This window comes from Leucopleurus acutus (assembly GCF_964270905.1).
Source record: "Leucopleurus acutus genome assembly, chromosome: X".
Classification (NCBI taxonomy): domain Eukaryota; kingdom Metazoa; phylum Chordata; class Mammalia; order Artiodactyla; family Delphinidae; genus Leucopleurus; species Leucopleurus acutus.
This window is the reverse complement of record NC_139148.1, coordinates 40,632,893-40,657,858: the sequence shown is the minus strand read 5'-3', so window position 1 is coordinate 40,657,858 and position 24,966 is coordinate 40,632,893. Positions and strand designations below refer to the sequence as shown.

At 44.5% G+C, this 24,966-nt stretch overlaps 1 protein-coding gene across 1 annotated transcript; it reads right to left on the bottom strand.

Annotated features, from left to right (window-relative positions):
* Positions 1-484: 484 nt before the first annotated feature.
* On the bottom strand, positions 485-23,393 carry CHST7 (carbohydrate sulfotransferase 7; the record flags this gene model as incomplete). The annotated part of the gene is made up of 2 exons (XM_082864081.1): positions 485-546; positions 21,899-23,393. The coding sequence occupies one exon, from the start codon at positions 23,391-23,393 to the stop codon at positions 21,930-21,932; it is 1,464 nt and encodes a 487-aa protein (XP_082720207.1). The 3' UTR covers positions 485-546; positions 21,899-21,929.
* Between the last annotated feature and the right edge of the window lie 1,573 nt (positions 23,394-24,966).

The window sequence follows — 24,966 nt, the reverse complement described above, 5'->3', positions numbered from 1 at the left end:
CAGTTCATTAGGGTTCTCCCACCCCAGGGAGAGAAATTACTTTTTAAAAATCCATTCAAGGGTCGGGGTGAGGGGAGCTATTTGAATTAGAGCTAGATGAGTCAGATTTTAAAAAATACCACCCAGACCTTTTATTTAAGTAATTTAATCAAGATACACAGGACTGCACTTGAACCTTATTCACATTGATGTTTTGTCCAGACACCTGCTGATGGGAAATGGTACCAAATCACGTCTCTTCTTTGTTCTGAGAACGCCTTGTTGACATGGCTCCAGCAGAGGCAGGGTCAGGCTGGGAACTAAAGCTCTTCCTATTTTATTGCCATAATCATCCACATTGCACTGTCACTTCCTTACTGGAAACTTCATTTCAACCAATGTGTCAGTCATTATTTAACAGCTCATAATATTCCTGCTCCGCAGAATAGCACAGCAGTTGGTACCAAGTCAAGCCCCAGTCTCTGACAGTGTGATAGACTGCCTCCACAGCATGGCTTCTCCAATGCTGGGACAACGTGCTGAGTGGCCTGGTTCGTGGTGACTGACCTGGAAGGGAAGGAACAAAGGATGTTTGAACTTCAGAACACAGAAATCCACGGAAAGCCTGTTGAACCTTGATGACATAAGGCCTCTTAAATATGAAACCTATAATCTTCCCTACCTAAGCTGCATTATCCAATGCTGTAGACCCATACAGAATCAGAATCTATCATTTCTGCTTGTGACCCAAGAGGTGTTTGGTGAGGATAAAGATGGGGGCACCTCTCTCAGTGTGACTGTGCTTTCTGCAGCTGCTGCTGTGGGGCACCTGTTGAGAAGAAAACTTTCTGAGACCTGCTGGGTAGAGTGGGGTAAGGGCTGGGACTGAAGCTGTACCTTTAGGCACCGACCATGTAACCATCCACCTTTCACTTGTGTACTGGTTCATATGTGCGAAATAAATCATGCCAACAACGATCAGCTGTTCTATAAAACTGAGGCTGTATATAAGCAACGAGTCCAGCTTCCTACCTCTGTGGGATCTGGGCTTTTTCCATCTTCCATTAAAACACATTGCTGCATCACTTTATGGGAGCGGCAAAGGGTGAACTGACGATGTTCGTGCTAGTTCTGCCACCGGTTTCTGGCTTTCTTGTGATCCTTCCTCTGATCCCGGCTATGTGCCAAATTTGACATCATTTTCTAATGTAGTAAAACTTGATAGAACTACTGATGCAGCAGAGTTTGGGTAAGGAGCACTTTCAAGGTGATTAAAAATGTGCAATAAAGATTCACATTAAGCATTAGACAAGAACTGATTTCATAAATGCCTTGAGGCCTGTCTCATGACCTTTAGCATTCTGTTAGTACTGGTTATTTACATAAAGAAAGAGCCAGCATGTCAAATTTCAGTTGAAATTAGTTTAATAAAAACCAATTTCCAGACAGGCTGACTGTGGTTCCAGGTAAGGTAGAATAGATGCATTGCTCCTTATTCCTCCCACAAAGTGTAACTAAAATTCCCAAATATATTTATAAGATGAAGATAAGACTCTGAAGGATAGGAAAAACAAGCTGGACTGACTAGGGACCTTGGGAGTTGAGGAACAACACAGGTGTGAGTTGCCTGGGTTTTCTTTTTGCCTCCTCAATATCCTAGGATGGATGCTGAAGAATCCAGCAGGCCAGAAATACCAATGGCCATAGACCATAAAAGCCCCATGAAAAGCCTGTTATCTCTAGCCAAAGGGCAGGGAAAGGGTCAGCCTAGAAAGAACCCAAGCACCTCAACAAAAAAAATCCCCCCTCCCGTCAGCAGAGGCCTAGGGGAAGCCAGGGCTTCTGGACTACCACCCCCACCTGGCAATAACCAGGTGATGCACCCCTTCTTCTACCAGCACATTGTCAGTGGAGGCCTGCTAAAATAAATAAAATTCAGAGATTCATAATATATGTTCAAATGTATGCCAAATGTTTAGGATACAGTAAAAAAATCACTTGTCAAACCAAGAACCAGGGAGATTTTGACTTGAATGAGAGAAGACACCTGACAGATGCCAACACTGAAACAACATAGATACTGAAATTATCCAAGAAGGATTTTAAGCTACCATCATAAAAATACTTCAATTAGCAGTTACACACTTGAAGCAAAAAAAAAAAAATTCCTGGCAAAGAAATATAATACAAAAACGAAAGAGGAACCAAATGGAAAATTTAGAACTGTAAAATACAATAACCAAAGTTTTAAAAGCTCACTGGATGGGCCAAATTGCAGAATACAGATGACAGTAAAGAATTAGTGAGTCTGAAAATATAACTATAGAAATTACCCAATCTGAACAAAAGAGAGAAAGTAGAGTGAAAAAAGATGAACAGGGCATCAGGGACCTGTGGTACTACAATAAATGATCTAGTGTTCATTTTTTTAAAATCAGAGTTCCAGAAAGAGGGGATAGCGATTGAGGCTGAAAAAGTACTTGAATAAATACGGCTAAAAATTTCCCACATTCGGCAAAAGACCTACAGATTCAAGAGGTTGGGTGAACCCCAACGAAACCCCAAAGAAATCTACACCAAGATACAGCATAATCAAATTTCGGGAAAGTAAAGACAAAGAAAAAATCTTGAAAGCAACTAGAGAGAAATGATGCACTACTTATGGAAACAATGATTTGAATGTCAGTGGATTTCATATCTGAAACCATGGAGGCCAGAAGGAAGTGGCATGACATTTTTCAAGAGCTGAAAGAAAATAACTGTCAACTCAGACTTCTATATTCCATGATAATATCCTTCAGGAATGAATGTGAAATAAAGACATTCTCAGATGAAGGAAACTAAGAGAATTTATTGCCAATAGAACTGCTGTAAAAGAACTGCTAAAGGAAGTTTTTCCAGCAGAAAAGAAAGGATAAAAGAAGGAAACTTGAAACATCATGAAGAATGAACAGAAAGGATAAAATAGAAGTAAATTTAATAGACTATTCTCTTGAGTTTAAAAAATTATGTTTGACAGTTGAGGCAAAAATTATAACATTGTATGATGTAGTTCTCAATATACAGAGAGAAAATATTATAAGAGAATTATAAAGGGCACAGGATAATGGAACCTAAATGGACATAAAGTTTCTACACTTCACTTGAGGTGGTAGTAAAATGTTGAGACCAGTAGGTTGTGATTAGTTACATACGTGTAACCTAAGGAAGCCACTTTTTTGTGCAGCAAAGAAAACCATAAACAAAACGAAAAGACAGCCAACAGAATGGGAGAAAATATTTGCTAATGATGCAACCAACAAGGGATTAATTTCCAAAATATACAAACAGCTCATACAGCTCAATATCAAAAAAAAACCCAATCAAAAAAGGGGCTGAAGATCTAAATGGACATTTCTCCAAAGAAGACATACAGTGGCCAACAGGCACGTGAAAAAATGTTCAACATTGCTAATTATTAGAGAAATGCAAATCAAAACTACAATGAGGTATCACCTCACTCTGGTCAGAATGGCCATCATCAAAAAGTCTACAAATAATAAATGCTGGAGAGGGTGTGGAGGAAAAGGAACCCTCCTACCCTGTTGGTAGGAATGTAAATTGGTACAGCCACTACGTGGAACAGTAGGGAGGTTCCTTAAAAAACTAAAAATAGAACTACCATATGACCCAGCAATTCCACTACTGGGCATATACCCAGAGAAAACCATAATTCAAAAAGACACATGCACCCCAATGTTCATTGTAGCACTATTTACAATAGCCAGGACATGGAAGCAACCTAAATGTCCATCGACAGAGGAATGCATAAATAAGATGTGGTACATATATACAATGGAATATTACTCAGCCATAAAAAGAAATGAAATTTGAGCTATTTGTAGTGAGGTGGATGGACCTAGAGTCTGTACAGAGTGAAGTAAGTCAGAAAGAGAAAAACAAAATACTGTATGCTAACACGTATATATGGAATCTAAAAAGAAAAAAAAATGGTTCTGAAGAACACAGGGGCAGGACAGGAATAAAGACACAGACGTAGAGAATGGACTTGAGGACATGGGGAGGGGCAAGGGTAAGCTGGGACGAAGTGAGAGAGTGGCATGGACTTATATTTACTACCAAGTGTAAAATAGCTACTGGGAAGCAGTCGCATAGCACAGGGAGATCAGCTGGGTGCTTTGTGGCCACTTAGAGGGGTGGGATAGGGAGGGTGGGAGGGAGACGCAAGAGGGAGGAGATATGGGGATATATGTATATATATATATAGCTGATTCACTTTGTTATAAAGCAGAAACTAACACACCATTGTAAAGCAATTATACTCCAATAAAGATGTTTATAAAAATCTACATAAACCGACATCTAACCTCATTATTTATGGTGAAAGACTGAATACTTCCCCCTTAAGATCAGGAAGAACACAAAGGTGTCTGCACTTACCATTCTTATTCAACATAGTGCTAGAAGTTCTAGCCAATGAAATAAGGCAAGAAAAAGAAAAGCCATATTGATTGGAAAGAAAGAAAGAAAACAGTCCTTATTTGTGTTTATATGATTATGTACATAGAAAATCCCAAGGAATACAAAACAAACTCCTAGAACTAATAAGTGAATTCAGCAGATTTGCAGGTACAAGATCAATATTTAAAAATCAACTTTATATATACTAGAAATGAACGTCTTAAAACCAAATTTTAAAACTCATGCTATTTATGATCGCTCAAATTAAATACTTAGGTATAAATCTAACAAAACAATAAAGGACCCGTATGCCAAAAACTACAAAACACCAATAAAAGAAATCAAACAATCTAAATCCATAGAGAGATATAACTATGTTCATGGATTGGAAGACTCAAGTAAAGATGTCATTTTTTCCCCAAATTGATTTATAGTTTTAACAATATTCCTACCAAATTCTATCAATGCCTTTTATACATACAGAGAAGCTTATTCTAAAATTTATATGGAAAGGCAAAAAAACTAGAATAGCTAAAACCTTTCTGGAAAAGAATAGAGTAGAAACAGTCACTCTATTCAATATTAAGCTACAGCTAACGACATTAATCACAACAGTGTGATACTGGTGAGGGACAGGCAGTTCTTAGACATGACATCAAATGCACAATCTACAAAAGAAAAAATGATAAATCGGATTTCATCAAAATTTTAAAACTTCTGCTCTGCCAAAGATCTTGTTAGGATGAAAAGACAAGATACAGTCTGAGAGAAAATATCTGCAACCACATATCTGACAAAGGGCTTTTATCTAGAATATACCAATCACTCTCAAAATTCAAGAGTAAAAACCAATCCAGTTAGTAAATGGGCAAAACACCTGAACCAACATTTCACCAAAGAGGAGATATGGATGGCAAATAAGCACACAAAAAGATGTTCAACATCACTAGCCACTAGGAAAATGCAAATGAGTACAATAACATACCACTTCATACCTATTAGGACAGCTAAGATACAACAGAGCAACAATACCAAATGCTGGCGAGGCTGCACAGAAATTTCTCTCTCATACATTGCTGGTGGGAATGTAAAATGGTGCAGCCACCCTGAAAAACAGTTTGGTAGTTTCTTATAAAACTAAACAGAATATACCACACAAACCAGCAATTCCACTCCTGGGCATTCATCTCAGAGAAATGAAAGTTTACATCCACACAAAAACCTATACCCAAATATGCATTGCAGCTTTATTTGTAATAGTCCAAAACTGGAAACAATCTGAATGCCCTTCAAATGGGTTAATGGTTAAACAAACTGTGGTACATCCATACCATGGAAAACTACTCAGCAATGAAAAGGAATTGATACATGCAACAACCTGGATGGATATCCAGAGAATTACGCTCAATGAAAACAGACAATCTCAAAAGGTTATATATTGTATGATTCCATTTGTATAACAATCTTGAAATAACACAGTTATAGAGATGGGGTACAGATTGGTGTTTGCCAGGGAAAGGGGTGGGATGAGGTAGGGTATGCGACTATAAAGGGATAGCACAAGAGTTTCTTTTTGCTGATGGAACAGTTCTGTATCTCGATTGTGGTGATGTTTACGTATATGTGATAAAATCACGCAGATCTATGCACACACATACACACAAAATGAGTGCACGTAGAAACTGTTAAAAACTGAATAAGGCCTGTAGATTGTACCAATGTCAATTTCATGGTGTTGATATTGATCTATGTGTAAGATGTGTAACATGTTACCTTTGGGAGAAGCTGGGTGAAGGGTACACTGGACCTCTTTGTACTATTTTTGCAACCTCCCATGAGTCTATAGTTATTTCAAAATAAAAAGTTTTCCTCTGTCACTCTTTCTTTGTACAATGCATTCAGCTCTCCATTTGGGTCATTTTAAAGACTGAGAACACTTGGCAGTAACTCAGGGTGGCTTTCTGTCAAAAACTAACCAAGTGCTAAATGTTGCTTGATCATATCCCATGTCCTGACAGATGTTTATGGAGATACTATCAGCCCAACCTGTGGACCCATAAGCACTCTTTAAGTCCTTTTATTAAAAACCTTCTTTAAAAAAATTTTTAAAATCTACCTGAAAAGCTGCTTTTTGTAAGTCCAAATTTTCTTTTTATCAAATCACCCAGCAGTACAAGGTGGGAGGAGAGGAGAAACAGGTGCCCTCAAAGATCTATTACTGTCTCTGGGGTATTTGAAGAACAATTCTGAAGTCCTGCTAAGCCAGGCTGTTCCCAGGCAGCAACCCCACAAGGCCCTTTCTTCACATCAGAAATGGATTCCTGTTCTTCTGGTTTGGTCTCAGTTCCTGAATGTCACCGCACCAGGGCAGGGATGCTCAAATACCTTCCAGTTCTCACTTCACCTCCAAGTAGACCCTACAAAAACTATCAGTTAATTTCCTCCCATTTTAATTACTTTTGGTTGTGTTTAAAACACTAACATGTCCATGAATTCTTAGTGTGATGATCCCCCAAATTCTTAAGCTCCTTAGATATAGGATTAAGAATTTAATTAACTCCAGACCCCACTCTTCTTAATACTATGGGGCCTGATTCATTTGGAGCAATGAAGTATTCAAGTTTGCATGCATAGTTTAAAAGTGAACGCTCAGGTTATCAGCCAGCTACAGTTACCAAGTAGCCAGCTTTGCCCTTTTACAACTGCTAGATGTTTAACAATGTAGAAGTAAATTTTAAGCTACTAAACTTCTTGGTTAAAATTGTTTCCGCTTGTCCAGCGTCTGGGGAGAATGTTTACTACTGCCTGAACCACCTGAAATGGTGTAGACCCTTCTGGTCATTCTGAAGTCAAAACTATTTCAAGACCTATCCTGTATGATAATAGAGAATAGATAATTTTAAAAACTGTCTTGGTGCAATTAATTTCCAGAATTACAGAGATTTCTGTATATTGTTTTGTGAAGCATGTATAAAAGGCTTTTTTTTAATATGTGGCATTGAAGTGTGAAGTCATTCCTTAATAGCTTAATTAATACTCAAATTAATTCACAAATTCACTTGCACTTTTAAAAAATGGATTGTTTACTTAAAGATTCAAAGTCATACTCCCATGAGTTGGGTGTATTTTATCTCCTTTGCTACAGTTCCCCTGAGTACTTAAATGACCAGCCGGGCCCTAACTGCAGCTGGTTGACCTACTAATAGCCTCATTGCCATCAAAGGGAAACGTCATTCCAGGCTGTGATTGCCTGCAGTTGGCTTGGCTGAGGCTCTCCGGGTGGAATAACCCAGGAAGACACACTCTTAGCATTTTAATCAAACTTTTTTCAACGTTTGAAGCTGGGATGGGGAGGAGGAAGAATCAACTTCCTGCCGGCTTTCAAGGTTGAGAACAGAAGATTCGGCCAAATGAACTTGCCTCTTTCAGTGGCCTTCCTGGCCCGTTTCAAGTCAGATACCGATCCCTGGGCGTCCCCGGTGGCTGTGCGAACCGGCATGGGCACCTCCCTCCCCTCCTTGAATTGCACTTGTAGATTTCTACTAGACCCTCTTTCCTTCCAGTTTTCTTGGTTTCACCTGTCCCTGCGCACACACTTGTGCCAGGTGAGGTGCCCCAGGTTCTCCACCAGAAGCCACTTCACAGATGCTAAAAGTTGGTGCAGGGACCTGGCATCTTGGCTGCGGGAGCTGAGGTTTCCGGGTATTCAGTGGGTCCCGTTATCATGGGGGAATTACTTTCCAGCCTATTGTAACAGCCTTCCTCTCGGACCCGCTGCAGAACAAATGGGCCGAGGACAGGCATTAGCCTCCTTTTCAAGGGCGACGTGTTTTGTGTGTGTGTGTGGGGGGTCATCTCCCAATATCCTACTCTGGAACAGTCCCCTTGTGAGTGATGTTACCATCTAAGTTTATGTTAACCTTGGTTAAGCTTTCTTCACCTTCCTGTTTTCACCTCAAATTAGTGAAATGCAGTGCCAAGGAAAACGGAAATAACTGACAAAGTTTGTGACAATAGAGCCATTAAGTTGTCTTTTTTTTTTTTTAAGGGCGCTGCCTAGGGATAATGTTAAAATAATACTTGAAATACCAGAAATGTCAAAGTGCAAGCGTTCCCTCCCTGTGACTCTAAAGCAAAATGGAACAGGAAACATGGAGTTTGCTAATACAACCACACCCCCCAAATAGCCTAGAAATGTACTTGAAGCAGCATACATGTTATAAATCGTTTCCAGACTTTCAATCTGAAAAATGAAGTAGCAGTGGCAGGGGGCACCAGTATCTTTGCATTAGTCAATACTAGTTTCAGTCCTATTTAATACATGAAACAACTCTCCCTTTAGGTGAAAACAGAGACTGAGTTTAAAAGAAAAATAAGGAACTTCCCTGGCCGTCCAGTGGTTAAGACTTCGCCTTCCAATGCAGGGCGTGTGGGTTCGATCCCTGGTCCGGGAGCTAAGATCCCACATGCCTTGCCGCCCAAAAACGAAAACATAAAACAGAAGCAATATTGTCACAAATTTAAAGACTTTAAAAATGGTCCACATTCAAAGAAATCTTTAAAAAAAAAAACCACTAACAAACAAAACTCTTGCCTGGGGGGTAAAGGGGGAAACTAGGGGAGAAGCCACTTGCCTGACCCTGGGCAGCCCATGTCCAGAGCTGAGCTGCATCTCCATCCCTCCCTGCCTCCAGTGGGAGAAGAGGACTCACTTCTCTGCTCCGGAATTCAGAATAAAACCTCATTCCATGGGACTCATTAGTCAAGACCCAGAGTCAGCCAGTGCAAAAACGGAATGGCCATTACATTTCCCCAATAGAAGAGAATAAAATAATAACACGTTTCCAATTTTATCATACCCACGCCCAGCTAAAACTTTCCTAAATTTTTGAGCTCACTTCAGAACAAAAGGAATGCGCTCCAAACCAGTGTTAATAAAACTTGGAAAGACGTGAGTTTGGCTAGTTGACTTTTGTTTTTTCCTTTCATTGAGCTGCTCCAAGATACAATTTTAATTGGTGTACCTACTTGCTTTTGTGAGTAAAGTCGTTCCCAACTCAAATAAAGGAACGGAGTCAGTATTTTATAATACATATTTGACCGCCCACTTGTAGATGTTTGCCAACTACCAAGTGGGGTTGGCAGAGGTTAGTGAGGGCACAGGGTTGGGAAGCTTGGACCTACCATTCAGGCAGCCCTTTGGCCTCTACAGGGGGCCAAATGGAGTGGGGGGCACTAGGGCCACTCCCGATCAGCTTCAGGATTCACAGGTTAGGATGGCTAGTCAGGTTACAGAGTTTGTGTGTCACCCCAAGTCTAGCCCATCACTTCTGGTTCTCTCTCCCTGCGGAGCGAGGCACTGTGTCTGTGCCACCCTTTCCTAGCACTGTGCACAGTCTGGCAGGGATGAAATAGCCCCATGGCCAACAGCAGGTTCACGTTCTCACAGGACACTGGCGAGCCGTACACCAGTCTTCTCCTGGGCCTGTAGGATTGCCAGAGATTGCCATACTTAGGAGCAGGACATGGATTTTTCCTGAGCTCAGAATGATTTCTCCTTCTCTTTGACTGCTGAGAAATAAAAATAAATCTAAAAGGCATTCGATAATGCTGGGAGTTTTGTTGGTCTTCGGTAGGGCTGTGTGTTTATTTTTAGCCAACCATCTCCTTTTTGTAAAATAGTCTCCTTGGCAATTCCCAGCTGGGGGGGGATGGGGTGGGGGAGGGGAGTGCACAGAAAGGCAACAAAGTTTAACTTTTTTGTTGTTTGCAGAACCTGAAAAATGTATTGTTTTCCCTTCTCACATCCCTGTTAGCAATATCCTTTATTTAACAGGAAGAGACAGCATCTATTTTATTGCTTCTAAAATCTGTATATTTAACATACGCCAGCTCTAGGCTGTTTGAAAGGAAGTCCTATTTTTAAAACATTATCTTGGTTTTAGTATTTTTGGCTTACTGTTCCCATAAGCTCTCCGAGGCAGTAATGAGTCCTTTTTGGTAATGTCTGGTCTCAGTCATGGGGAAAGTGACCCTCAAAGCCCTGGGACATTTTTTCCTTGATGTTCACTTGATCTGTATGTATGTCAGGACTGCTTCAGCCAGCTTCCCAGTTGTGCTGTTCCTAACTTTCCCCAGTTCATCATCTTTACAAAAGAACTCAGAGTCTCGAGTCCCCACCCGCTCCCCATAGCTTACAAACGCTTCTGTAATGTTCGACTTCAGCCTTTCAGTTAGGCTGCTGTTTCCAGCCTGCTGGTTACTGTGACCAAACCATCTTAATCACACAAGATTAATCTGTCCAAGCTGGCCCTCTAAGCGTTTGGATTTCAGGCCAGATTTGAGGCTTCTTGCTGGCAGGGCCCAGAGACTGCCCCGCATTCTGACAACTCTCCCTGTGCCTTCGGGGCTCCTTCTAACACCTCTGCCTGAAGGTAACACTTACAAGAAAGGGCTTCCATTCCACGAGTGAAAAACACAAGAGCTATTTGTAATGAGGTGGATAGACCTAGAGTCTGTCATACAGAGTGAAGTAAGTCAGAAAGAGAAAGACAAATACCGTATGCTAACACATATATATGGAATTTAAGAAAAAAAATGTCATGAAGAACCTAGGGGTAAGACAGGAATAAAGACACAGACCTACGAGAATGGACTTGAGGACACGGGGAGGGGGAAGGGTGAGCTGTGACAAAGCGAGAGAGAGGCATGGACATATATACACTACCAAACGTAAGGTAGATAGCTAGTGGGAAGCAGCCGCATAGCACAGTGAGATCAGCTCGGTGCTCTGTGACCGCCTGGAGGGGTGGGATAGGGAGGGTGGGAGGGAGGGAGACGCAAGAGGGAAGAGATATGGGAACATATGTATATGTATAACTGATTCACTTTGTTATAAAGCAGAAACTAACACACAATTGTAAAGCAGTTATACTCTAATAAAGATGTAAAAAAATAATGATGACAAAAAAAAAGAAAAAAGAAGAACACAAGTCTACCTCAGTGGCTATTTTTAGAATGTGACTCTATAGCCAAGCCCCCTGCTGCATCCATTTCAGGGGAGGAGAAATTTGCTCACTGCGGTCATCATTGAAGTCAAACGTGGTGGTCGTCTTCCACCACCCCTTAACCCCCCAGATTTCAAAACATTCACTGCCAGCTGCCGTTCCAATGTCTTCTCAGCATCCAGTGGACTGATGGGCTCTGGCTTGGCGCCTGTGGGCTGGGGCAGAGCTGAAGGCTTCCCATTCCCATGCAGACATCACTGAGCTCAGCAACTTTGCTCCGACTGAAACTGCTTCCTGTTCAACTCCCCAGTAGTTCTCCACTTCCCTGTGTTCTTGAACTTGGGCCAGAGCTGTTTCTTAGTCCCTACTGTTCTTATTTTATACTGCACCTGAGCAGAAATGGTTCTTTCAATAGAGCAAGTTCCTCAGGTTCCATTACGAAGTGAGAGGATGAGGGGCCAGGCTTTTTTTCAGTTTCAGTCTTTTCTGTACTGTTTGGACTGAGGAATTTTAAGCCAGCTGCTTATAAATGTTTTTTAAAAGCATCACTCCCAATTATTTATATTACATTAATATTCATGGGAAACAAATCCCTGCCCAGACTAAAAAAGCCTCTTTGAAAATCCTCTGAATCCTGCCTCAACAACTGCAAATGGGCACTTCTGCCCTCCACCCCCCCCAATAAAGAGGGCTCTCAGGAGTAGAGAGAAAATGTATAGAGTTCAACCTCATTTAAAATCAGCCTCAGTTCCCCACTGATAGTGTCCCGAAATAGCTGAAGTTCGAGTCACTAGGTACAATCCCCTGCAGCAGTAGTAGGAGAAGTTCAGCTTAATAAGAAGCTCGCTACAATCTGATGTCCTGTGTAAGTGTGGTTTTATAAAGGGATGATCACTTTGATTTCAAGATGTGTCCAGTCCTTCAAAAGAACCACAGAAGTGACACTTTGCAAACCCAGGTTCGTCGAAGAAGGACTAAGGAATGAATTTCATCTTGGCATCTGGTTATCACAACCTGAGGTGGGAGGCATTTATTCACCGCCTGAGATGAACTGTAGGGTCAGAGAGGGCCAGGGCGCTGGGAGAAAGGGTTTTTCACCTATCACACTAGCCATGCTGAAAAAATAAATAGATGAAATGCTTGTTGTTGAAAGTCTAGGAAGCAGACACTCCAAGAAACAGCTGGTGGGGGCAGATGTTGGTGCAACGTTAACAACTTAACCTCTCAAAATGTAAAAAAGCCTGTATACCTTTTGCTCTATACCATCACCCTACTACAGAAATTTTTCTTACAGATGTACTTACATGTATGCAAAAGATGCTATTAAAAATGCAGCAATGAAATGTTGGGACTAGGAACTGGTTAAATATGTTGCAATACATTCCTACAATGAAATACTTGACAGTTACTGAAAAGAGGATATAGGAACTTTTTGTCTTTTTAGGTTTCATTAGTTTTATCTCTGTAACCTTTAAATCATACCTCACAAATTAGCTTTTGTCACAAGTGGATTTAGAGAAAGCAGAGGACTCGAGTTCACTATTTTCTGAAACACTGACACAGAAAAGGAAAGGAAAGAATTACTTAGAAAAGATTCTTCACAAAAGACCCTCAGAAAAATCCCTAAACAAAAGTGAAATACTTAATCATTAAGTTTAATGCTAATCGGTAAAGGATTTTAAATCAATTCGCTGGCATTAAGTTCCTTGTTTAAGCCCACAAATCTTTCTCTAAACACTACTGACCCTTTGCCAAAGGATAAATGGATGAACTGAGCAGTACCTTATGACACAGCTAGCTGTGGGAACATTCTATAAAAAATGGAAAATAATTTTGTAAGAACATGACGGCAACAATCAGCAGCCAATATTCTCAGAGTTTCCAATTACCAAAAGCATATACAATTTTAGTCTAGAAAAGTAAGTCAATTTTATAAAATTAAGCTTTTTAGATTGAAAAGCATGCCGCTTTAGGGAATTCCCCGGTGGTCCAGTGGTTAGGACTCTGCGCTTCCACTGCAGGGGGCCCAGGTTCGATCCTCAGTGGGGGAACTAAGATTCCGCAAGCCGTACAGCCAAAAAAAAAAAAAAAAAAGCATCCCACTTTAACTGGCACAAAGATACTGAAAAATAGTCCCTAAAATCCTCACTAAATTTATAGAACGAAAAATATGCCCTTAGTTATTAAATGTAGTCAGTATTGGGACTTTTCAAAAACAGGTGATAGGGCTTCCCTGGTGGCACAGTGTTTGGGAGTCCGCCTGCCAATGTAGGGGACACGAGTTCGAGCCCTGGTCTGGGAAGATCCCACATGCCGAGGAGCAACGAAGCCCGTGCACCACAACTACTGAGCCTGGGTTCTCGAGCCCACGAGCCACAACTACTGAAGCCCGTGGGCCTAGAGCCTGTGCTCCGCAACAAGAGAAGCCACCGCAACAAGAAGCCCGCGCACCTAACGAAGAGTAGACCCCCGCTCGCCGCAACTAGAGAAAGCCCGCGCGCAGCAACAAAGACCCAACTTAGCCAAAAATAAATAAATTTATTTATTTACTTATTTAAAAAAAACAGGTGATATACGTGCCCTCAGCTTCTGGCCAGGGACTGGTAGATGGGTGGCTGAGAGCGGTGAACGTGCCCCATGGCCATGTTCTCTCCATAGCACAACTTCAAGTACTTATCCAAGATAGTGATTACCTCATCATTTAGAATCTGGGACTTGCGAATTTGAATTCTCTCCACCATCTTCCTCAAAGGCACGGTTTTCATAACCTCATCTTTGCCATCATGTTTCTGGACTTTAAGTAGATGACAGCAGAAATCCAGTACAACAAAGTGCCCCTCCCTGTCACCCAAGAATTGCGGGAATGTGAGTTGGTGCAGCCACTATGGAAGATGGGATGGAAGCGCCTCAAAAAGTTAAACATAGAGCCATCATGTGATCTAACAATTCCACTGCTGGGTATTTACCCAACGGAAATGAAAACACTAACTCAAAAAGATGCCTGTACCCCCATGGTCACTGCAGCATTATTTACAATAGCCAAGATATGGAAATGCCCTATGTGTTCATCAGTGGATGAATGGATAAAGCAAATGTGGTATATACGTGTACAAGGGACTATTATTCAGCCATAAAAAAAGAATGAAATATCACCACTTGTGACAACATGGATGGACCTTGAGGACATTATGCTAAGTGAAATAAGTCAGAAAGAGAAAGACAAATACTGTATGCTGTCACTTATATGTGGAATCTAGCCCTCCGCCTCCCACCCCAAAACCCATGAACTTGCAGATGCAAAGAACAGACTGGTAGTTGCCAGAGGCACTGGGTGAAGGGGTCAAAAGGTATAAAATCCCAGGTATAAAATAAATACGTCAGGGATATGCAATATACAGCATGGTGACTACAGTTAATAATGCTGTGTGTGTGTGTGTATTATTATTATTTTTTTGGCCGTGCTGCACGGCTTGTGGGATCTCAGTTCCTCAACCAGGGATCAAACCCGGGCCCTCAGCAGTGAGAGCACGGAGTCCTAACCACTGGACCGCCAGGGAATTCCCATATATTTTAAAGTTATTAAGAAAGTGGATCTTAAAATTTCTCATCATAAGGAAAACAACTACGTAACTTTGTGTGGTGATGGATAGTAACTAGACTAACTGTGGAGATCTACTGCAATATATACAAAGAGTGAACCATTATGTTGTACACCTGAAACTAATATAATGTTATGTCAGATCTCAATTTTTAAATTTTAAGGAATTAAAGAGATTTAAGTACAAAAAGCCTACATACTTCTGTTTGAATTTGCATAAAGTATTTCTAGACATATATCACAAGAAACGTAGTGGTTACTTCTACGAAGTGAGCCTGGCAGGTATTTTATATCCTCCTAAACTGTTGAACTCTTTTTTCGCCATGTGCTTATATTATTCCTAAAAAATTTTTAACACTAGTTTCAAAATAGAGAGCACCTGATTTTAATCCGCTGGCTGTGTTATCCTTAGCAATTACCCAACCTCTCTGAGCTTCTTTCACCATCCATACAATGGGGATACTACGTACCTCATAAAGCTAAGATGAGGACTAACTCGGACAACATGCACTAAGCTAGTAACACAGTACACAAAATAGGCACTCAATAAATGTCACACACACCCCCACTTAGTGCCAAGAAAACTCATAAATCCTCTTAATTCAACCTCGTCTTCTTACTGGTAGAACACTAAAGCCAAAATGGTTTAGGGACTTGCCAAGGTCAATCATGTAGTAACCAGGAAAGCCAGGCTCTGATGCCTGGGTTCCTGTACCCTAATATAAAACCTGATTTCATATGAGCCAAGGAATGACTCTGCTACCACTCTATGGCCACACCTCAGTTCGCAGGACCAGCCTCCTCCCCTGCTTCACTCACCACATTTGATGAGCTGTGATTTTTCCTAAACACTAAATCCACCATCAACTGAGGGGGTCCTGCCTGGGAAGGCAGCCCCAAGGGGGAGCTCCAAGAATGTCTTGGTCAAAGGCAGCACTAGCCTCACAAGGGGGCAATAATAATTTGGATGTGGATGTGTTTTTAAAAATTGCTCGCACCTTACTGCATCCCTGCCCCCCACACACACACACACACCCCATCCTAACTTCTAGCCCTCTGGCTCGAACACAGTACCTACATTAATTTACAATTAGGAATTTTTTTAACATCTTTATTGGAGTATAACTGCTTTACAATGGTGTGTTAGTTTCTGCTTTATAACAAAGTGAAGCAACTATACATATACATACATCCCCATATCTCCTCCCTCTTGCGTCTCCCTCCCACACTCCCTATTCCACCCCTCTAGGTGGTCACAAAGCACCGGGCTGATCTCCCTGTGCTATGCGGCTGCTTCCCACTAGCTATCTATTTTACATTTGGTAGTATATATAAGTCCATGCCACTCTCTCACTTTGTCCCAGCTTACCCTTCCCCCTCCCTGTGTCCTCAAGTCCATTCTCTACATCTGTGTCTTTATTCCTGTCCTGCCCCTACATTCTTCAGAACCATTTTTTTAGATTCCATATATATGTGTTAGCATAACGTATTTGTTTTTCTCTTTCTGACTTACTTCACTCTGTATGACAGACTCTGTGTCCAACCACCTCACTACAAATAAATCAGTTTTGTTTCTTTTTATGGCTGAGTAATATTCCATTGTATATATGTGCCACATCTTCTTTATCTATTCATCTCTCAATGGACACTTAGGTTGCTTCCATGTCCTGGCTATTGTAAATAGAGCTGCAATGAACATTGTGGTACATGACTCTTTTTGAATTATGGTTTTCTCAGGGTATATGCCCAGTAGGGGGATTGCTGGGTCATATGGTAGTTCTATTTTTAGGTTTTTAAGGAACCTCCATACAGTTCTCCATAGTGGCTGTATCAATTTACATTCCCACCAACAGTGCAAGAGGGTTTCCTTTTCTCCACACCCTCTCCAGCATTTATTGTTTCTAGATTTTTTGATGATGGCCATTCTGACTGGTGTGAGGTGATACCTCAGTGTAGTTTTGATTTGCATTTCTCTAATGATTAGTGATGTTGAGCATTCTTTCATGTGTTTGTTGGCAGTCTGTATATCTTCTTTGGAGAAATGTCTATTTAGGTCTTCTGCCCATTTTTGGATTGGGTTGTTTGTTTTTTTGATATTGAGCTGCATAAGCTGCTTGTAAATTTTGAAGATTAATCCTTTGTCAGTTCCTTCATTTGCAAATATTTTCTCCCATTCTGAGGGTTGTCTTTTCGTCTTGTTTATGGTTTCCTTTGCAGTGCAAAAGCTTTGAAGTTTCATTAGGTCCCATTTGTTTGTTTTTATTTCCATTTCTCTAGGAGGTGGGTCAAAAAGGATCTTGCTGTGATTTATGTCATAGAGTGTTCTGCCTATGTCTTCCTCCAAGAGTTTGATAGTGTCTGGCCTTACATTTAGGTCTTTAATCCATTGGGAGTTTATTTCTGTGCATGGTGTTAGGGAGTGTTCTAGCTTCATTCTTTTACTACAATTAGAGATTTGAACAAATTTTGTTGAATGAGAAATTCTAGGTAGGAACAATGTTTAACAAATGCCGTTCTTTAGCAGTACAGACTACTGTTTAAGCGAGAGATTTCCCTTTCAGTGATTTTTATACATAAGCCATTTGGCTTTACTAAAATCGAATGACTTTCAAAATGCTTTGTTAGGGATTTGGTGATGGCTGCTCATTTCTTTTTGTTTGGATGGTTTCCTTAGAAAGAACACTTTCTGATTGTTGGGGTTTCGGTTACGTACTTACCTCCCTTCCTAATTTCAATCAGAGGGTCCATCTATCTTGTGAAGAACAAAGACCAAGATGTCTTAAATGCCTAATGAAATGAAATCTTGGGTCCTACCAAGGGCAGAAGTCAAACGGATACCTGCTGAAAAGGATAGGACAGCACATGAGTCTGTTCAGAATGGTAGTGGATAGTGTACCATGATGGATTAGAGATAAGGAGATACAGACAAGGAAGCATTTGAAGGAATGTGAGAGGGTGATAAATGGAGCCGTGAATAATTTAAGACGTTTCCATATTAACACCCTACAGCTGCTTGGTATTTCACAGCTCCAAGTTCTTTCACATAAATGACTATGGCAGACAGTTCGCTGCTCATCAACTTTAGTCTGCATCCTCATCCTGTTCCAGGGGCAAGGGCTCAGCCCAAGGGATGAAGCATGACGGGTCCAGGTAGGTGGCTCTCAACTTTGGGTGCACTGGGGGATTATACAGTGATTATATAACTGGATCTCACCCCAGACCAATTAAATCAGAATCTCTGAGGATGAAGTATTTTTAATATTGACATAAGAAAAAAAAAGCTCCTCAGTTGACTGTAATGTTCAGCCAGGGCCGAGAACGCACTGGTCTAAGCCAATCATGACAACCCCCTTCCCTTTCACCAATTACTGGGCTAGGGCAGAACACGTGACCAGTTCTAGCCGGTGAGACATAAAAGGAAGTCGATGGGGGTAGGGGTTTCTGGGGATGGTTTTATAACCAGATTGGAGGAAAGAGAGATACATGAGGGAAAACGCTACCCCTTAGTAACCACCTTCCTTCCTTTCTTCATTTTCACAACCCTGTGTGGTTGGGTGAGGAAGTGATGCTTCTTGTTGAGGCTACCATCTTGTGACAGTGGGAAGATAAGTTGGTGTACGAAAGCCAAGAAGATGGAAAGGGCCTGGGGTCCTCGGTGACTTGGTTTGGTGCTGCGGTCCCCACCCAGCCCTGAAAAGAGCGCACTGACTCCCTCCCTGCCAAATCCCGGCTGTCAGGTCTGGAGCATCCAGAAGTCGCTCAGGTTAATTCACGTGCAGTCCCTCTTCACTGCTGAGCCGAGGGTGCCCCAAGGGTGCTCAGGTGCCCCGAGCGAAGGACAGCCATGAGGAGGACGGCTATAGAGTCAGGGGCTCTCCCGTGTAGGTGCTGTTGGCAGCGCTCAGGGATATTTTATTGGTTTGTTCAGTGTTTGTTAGTAATAAAGCTAAGTGTGGTTCTCACCCTAGAGTAGCCACTATGCCTGGCTGCAGTGCCAAAAGGGTGCCAGGGGACGGTAAAGGGGGGGCAGGTGAGGGTGTGTTATAATGGAGAGATTCTGAGCTCTGGGGTCTAACACTCAGCTCAGCAGCCCAGCAGCCCAGGTGTGACTTTGGGCAAGGTACCTGACTTCTCTGAATCTCTGATTTCTCATCTGTAAAACTGATAATATGTCATGATGAAAGAAATGTTCACATATGGAGGTATGGGGAAGTCATTCTGGCTTATACATGATTTAACCCGAATGTGATGCTAACTAAAACAGCCTGTTTGTGGCCTATCAAACGTACACGGTACTTCTACTTTAATTATTAAAGAAAAGGGCGCATTGACCAGAAGTAAAGAATGTCTGTGTTAAAAATAAAGATTAAATGCCTTCCTTCCTGGGACGTTCATGCTGGTACTCCTTCAACGATAAGACTCCCTTCCCAGGTGCTGAGGACATACTGGCTCGCGGTGTATGTGCTGATCTGTTGTTTTGTTTTGTTTGTCTGTTTGTTTTTGGAAACCTTGAAGGAACGGATCCCTGAGTTGCTTAGTGTTCTTTGTTCTGACAAGATGTAAAACTGGTCTGAAAACCAAGCTTCTCTGGAGCAGTTCCTCAGAGTTATCTGACTGTCTTCCGGTCTTCGGGGCTATAGTCTTCAGTTTGGCTCAAATAAAACTCTTTCCTATTCTTATTATAGATTGTTTATTGCTTATTTTCATCGACAGTCACAGTAATGCTATATCCACAATGCCTAACTCAACACATCGCACCTGAGGATCCATCCCCTTCCCATTCCTAGAGTGGAGTGTGACAGACTTTTGGAAACTCATCAGTTGGTTGGTAACATTACCTTTCTCGGAACCAGGAATACAAGCATTTTGATAAATCCACTAGTTGGTGGTGACATAGTAAGTGCCCGATAATTCCAGCAGAAATGTGGGAGGAAGAGCTCAGTCACCAGAGTTTGAAAGAGCCTAAAGCTTGTTCCCAGATGTCCCTGCAGCCCTGCAAAGGAAGCCCCATTGGCTCTTCCAAACAGCAGCACCGATGTCTGGCCCCATAGTCACTGTCACGTGCACAGACTCTAACCTCCTAGAGGATGAAGACTGTCCTCTAACCCTCCTCTCTATTCACTTTCTTACCTCACCCCAGTCAGTGCCAAATGTTAGTAAAAATGAAAAAAAAAACAGTCAGAGTTTCTGGGAGATTGTCAATTCTTAAAACCATAAAATGCTGCAGCCATTTGTCCTCCAGAGGCGTTCCCTCAGACCGGTGAAGGAGGATTGGAGACCCATTATGTTACATCTGTAAATACAGGATTAGCAGATGAAAGGATGTTTTTGTTAAAATGTGACAAGTCACCCTGTTCCTTTTACCTTCACTCTGGAAATCAGGAAAGAACACAGACTTCCTAAGCAATTACAGAAACTAAGAAAACGACTTGATCACTAGGAGGAAAATCAGCTTCCGAAATCACTCTGAAACCCTGGCTCTATTCACAACAACAAAATCCATCTTCATTAACGTCTTCGACTATTGTCCTCAGAGCTTCATCCCAGAGGAATACTGAATTACACTATAAACTAATGAATGGAAACTTAAGTCATTTCCGCCCACCCGGCACTGCTTTTCCTCCTCTGGACTGCACAGTGCAGAAGGCTGCACTCTTCCAGCTCACACAAAGTTTGGGAAATCGCATTCCCATGCCACTAACTAGACTCCTGAGGTCAACATCACGTAGAACAAACTTCCCTCATCCCAATGAACAGGCCATAGACCGACCCAGACACTGAACACATTTTGAGATCATTTAAGCCCCATTTTGGCATCTTAGGATACCTTAGGATATATGCTTTACAGAGAAAGAAAAAAATGGGGGGGGGGGCAGAAAGGGAATGTCTTTTCACAAAGCTCCTTCAGCAGTCACAGCCAAAGCTGCTCCTGCCGATCCAAGGTTCCATCTCTCAAGTGGATCGGGCAGAGTGAGGGAAGCCCAGCCCTGAGGTTCTGTCTGCACTAGGGGAAGCAGACCAGGCAGCTTTTGTGACCTGATGTGAACGGAATATGGTCAAATATCCTGGGAGCGCCAGCCATTGGGGGCGGAGGTGGGAGGTGGGGGGAGCCACCCCTCGAGCCAGGGGAAAGCAAAGTCCATTCCACGCCAGTATACCAGAGCCTGAGGCACACACATGTGCAAAAGCTGTTGCAAGAGAGGCCTATGACTGTATGTTTGGTAAATCTGAAAGAAAGCCTCGGAGTCTGCACGTCAGAGACGCAGAGGCAGAGAAATATGAAACAGATTAGGGGTAGGTAGGATGAGAGTCAATAACTTTCCCCCAAATTTTGCTTTTGGTTTTCCCTGTGCCTGCAAACACTGCTGCAAAAGGTTTCCCCACAGGACCTAGTGGCATCAAGATAAAGTCATAATCATGGACCTCATACGGTTCCCGAAATCCTGTACTTTTCATGTCAATTCCCAGTCTCAAGTTTCATTGTGACTTTCAAACCTTCTCTACTCTGCTCAGACCCGTGATATCCCTCTTCCCTCTCCTTCCCCCATTCCTCATTCTCCACAGACGATCCTACCTTTTACTTCATAGGGGAAACTGGTAGTGTGGAGACCTGCGTTCCGCCTTAGCCATAATTAACCTCTCGCTTCTCTGGGTCTTCCTCTGAGAAGGCAGGGGGCTATGCTAGAGATCCCAATGACTCTCCCAAATGCTCCCAGCTGGACTTCCCCTACCGCTCGGATCTATTTTCATCGGGTGAGATCGATCTGAGATGGCATCCCTCCCCTCCCCCTGAAGGCTGATCCAAGCTCCCCAAGACCCTTTCCTGACCCTACCCTGCCGGGGGCCACCTTACCCAGATCCGTCCCGGGCGCGCGGGAGCGGGGCTACGTGGCGCCGTCGGCTCCCGTCTCCGGCGGCGTCTCCTCGTCCTCGGACGGCTCGGCGTTGCCGTCTTCCCAGCTGCGAGGGTAAGCCAGCAGGCGCATGGCTGGGGCGCATGCGGCCTCCACCTGGCGCACCTGCTCTCGGCTCAGGCGCTCGCGCCAGGCGTGCACGGCCTCGCGGGCATCGCGCGCCGACAGGTGGAAGGGCCGGTCCGCGCCGTAGGCCGCGCCGCGCGTCATGTTGAGCGCGAAGGCGTCGAGCGCGGCGAGCGCGCGCAGCCCGGCGAAGCGCTGCAGGCGGCGCAGCTGGGCGCGCGGCTGCCGCACCAGGTCCTCGTAGCGCAGCCTCAGGTAGCGGCGCCGTAGCCAGGCTGGCGCGCCGCGCGCGAACAGCAGGTCACGCAACCAGGCTTCGCAGATCACCTCGAGTGCGCCGGTCAGGAAGAAGTCGGCGCGCGGGGCGGCGGGTAGTGCGCGGGACGGGCCCCCGGGTCGAGCGCCCATGCCGTGCGCCAGCAGCACGCGGTGGAAGCGGTCGCCCCTCTGGCGGGTGCGCAGCACTTGGATGCTCTCGCGCAGCAGCCCCTGCCGAGACTTGAGGCGCGAGTTGTGCACTGCCCGCGGGTCGCGGAAAAGCTGCACCACCTTCAGGTTGAGGCCGGGGTCGCGCAGCAGGGGCACCAGCACGCCCAGGTCGAGGAGGCGCACGTCCTTGATGACCACCACCGGATACTTGCGGCACTCGGCCTCTAGGGCGCGGAGAGCCACGGGTGGGCAGCTGCGCTCGCAGGCGGCGTCCTCGACGAGGCCGACCTCGGCGCGGGCCCGGGGCGCGCCGGGGCACAGCGGCGGCGAGCAGATGACCTTGTTGGTCCGCCAGCGAAAGAGGGCGGCCGTGGTGAGATTGGCCGCGTCTGGGGCGCGCGCGGCGGAATCCCCCGGCGGCGCGTACAGCTGCAGCACCGAGAAGTCGCAGCGGAAGAGCGAGCGCAGCATGTCGCGCAGCGCGCCCTGCAGGCTCTCGGCGTCTCCCGGATACAGCGCCTGCCACAGATGCCACATGGGCTCATACAAGTAGAAAACGTCCGGGTGCTGGTTAAAGAGCTCGCCCAGGAACGACGAGCCCGTGCGCCAGGTGGCGTGCACATAGATGTGTTGCTTTTCGCGAGACGCCGCCTCCCCGACGGCGCCGTTGAGGTTGCCCCGGGACCTGGGGTACCGGCCCGCGTCCTCCTCCGCGGCGGGCCGCTCCTCGGCGCCCTGCTCGCGCTCGCCCGCCGCCGCCGCCTCCAGGCTCCACACTCCCAGGCTGCGCTGCAGGCCCGGGCAGTACCCAGCGCCCTTGTCCCCGTCGCGGCCGCCGTCCAGGACAGAGGGGACGAGCAGCAGCACCAGCGTGTACAGCACCAACAGCAGCGCGAACTTGCAGTACTCTCGGCGGCGCCGCCGCCGCCGGCCCTTCATCGTTCACTGAACCCCTCCAGAGCGGGTGGGGCGCCCTTCCTCTCCCTTTCCTCGGAAATCCCGTCCCGAGTGCGTTCCTCCGGCCTCTTGGAGCCCCTCTGCGCCGGGAGGAGCGGAGTCACTAGGGCTGTGCATCCACAAGGGAAACTCTGGAGGCGGTGGTGCTAGTGGCGAATCCCCTGCCCTCTCCAGGCTCCGCGCTGGAGAGCCGCCTATTGGCCGGCTAGGCAGCGGCCCGCCCCGCCTTCCACCCCGCAGCTTCTCCCCGCCTCTCTACCCGCTGGGGTTCGTCCAGGGCTCTGCCTGATCTGGGAGGGGTTGCCGCGGGGCGGGGGACGCCGGCTGGGGCGCACGGAGCCAGACCCCACCTTTCCCCAACCCCTCCGTGATGAAGTCAAGTCTTCATGAATTGAGTGCAGGCAAGGGAGGGGCTCGTGTGTACAGAATGTACCCAGTGACAGAACGTGGACCCCACCCGGAGAACTCCACTGTCTCTCCTGTTTTATGTCCCCTGCTTGGCCATCTCTGTCGTAAGCAGACTCGCCTCCACACTATTTAGAATGGGGCCCCTGGTCACTATCTACATCCAGCGCCCCCGTCAGCCCCAGGGTGGGTGTTACTGAGTTCTGGATGGGAGCACTTCTCCACTAGCATAAAGACGCAGATTGCATAGTGCATCGTGGTCCAGAGGACTTGGAAGCACAACTGCGTTCACTCAGAGCATTTAATTGTTTAGGTGTAGCCTTTGCGGAAATATAAGTGTCGTCTTCCTAGGATTTTGCCCGCTGAGGGCCATGCACGTTTTACAGACACCCTGAAGATCAGTTTACTCATTTGTAAAATGCGGATAAGTTTTAGTGCCTCCATACCTTCCAGCCTGAGATTTTGGGGTCCTTTGTTAGCACAGAATAACCTAGCCTATTATGACACACATGAGCAAAAGACATTTACAGACTCAGAGTGGTAGGATGGTGGAATTTCTCAGGAGCTCAGTGTTTACAAGGACCCATAAGGAGAATGGATACACGTGTATGTATGGCTGAGTCCCTCTGCTGTGCACCTGAAACTATCACAACATAGTTAATCGGCTATACTCCAATATAAAATAAAAAGTTAAAAAAAATAAAAGGACCCATAAGGAGGAACATGTACTCAAGGATGGATGAAAAAGTGACAGGAAGTCCAAGAGGCAGATCAGAGTGCCTGAAATCCAAGAGAACTAAAAACGCTAATTTTTGCTCTGTTTCGGGAGGTAATGAACACCCCCTTGGGGAAGGTGTTGTAAGGTTAATGACGATAGAAAGCAAATGTACTCATCTCCACCAAGGGAAGGTGTTCAAACTGCAAAAGTGGAAATATCTCCAAAGATCTTCTCCTCTAGTCTTTTTCATCACAGCAACGACTCCACCTCTGAAATCACTAGCTCAGGCATTCTGCTTTTTGTCCACAGTTCCCTCTCCTTTCAGCCACTGGTTCAAATCCTCCCTATTTTCCAACCTCATTGACCACTACCCCCACTTACTTCTCAATTTTTCATATTCAGCTAAGAGACCCCAGACCATTACTTTTATTT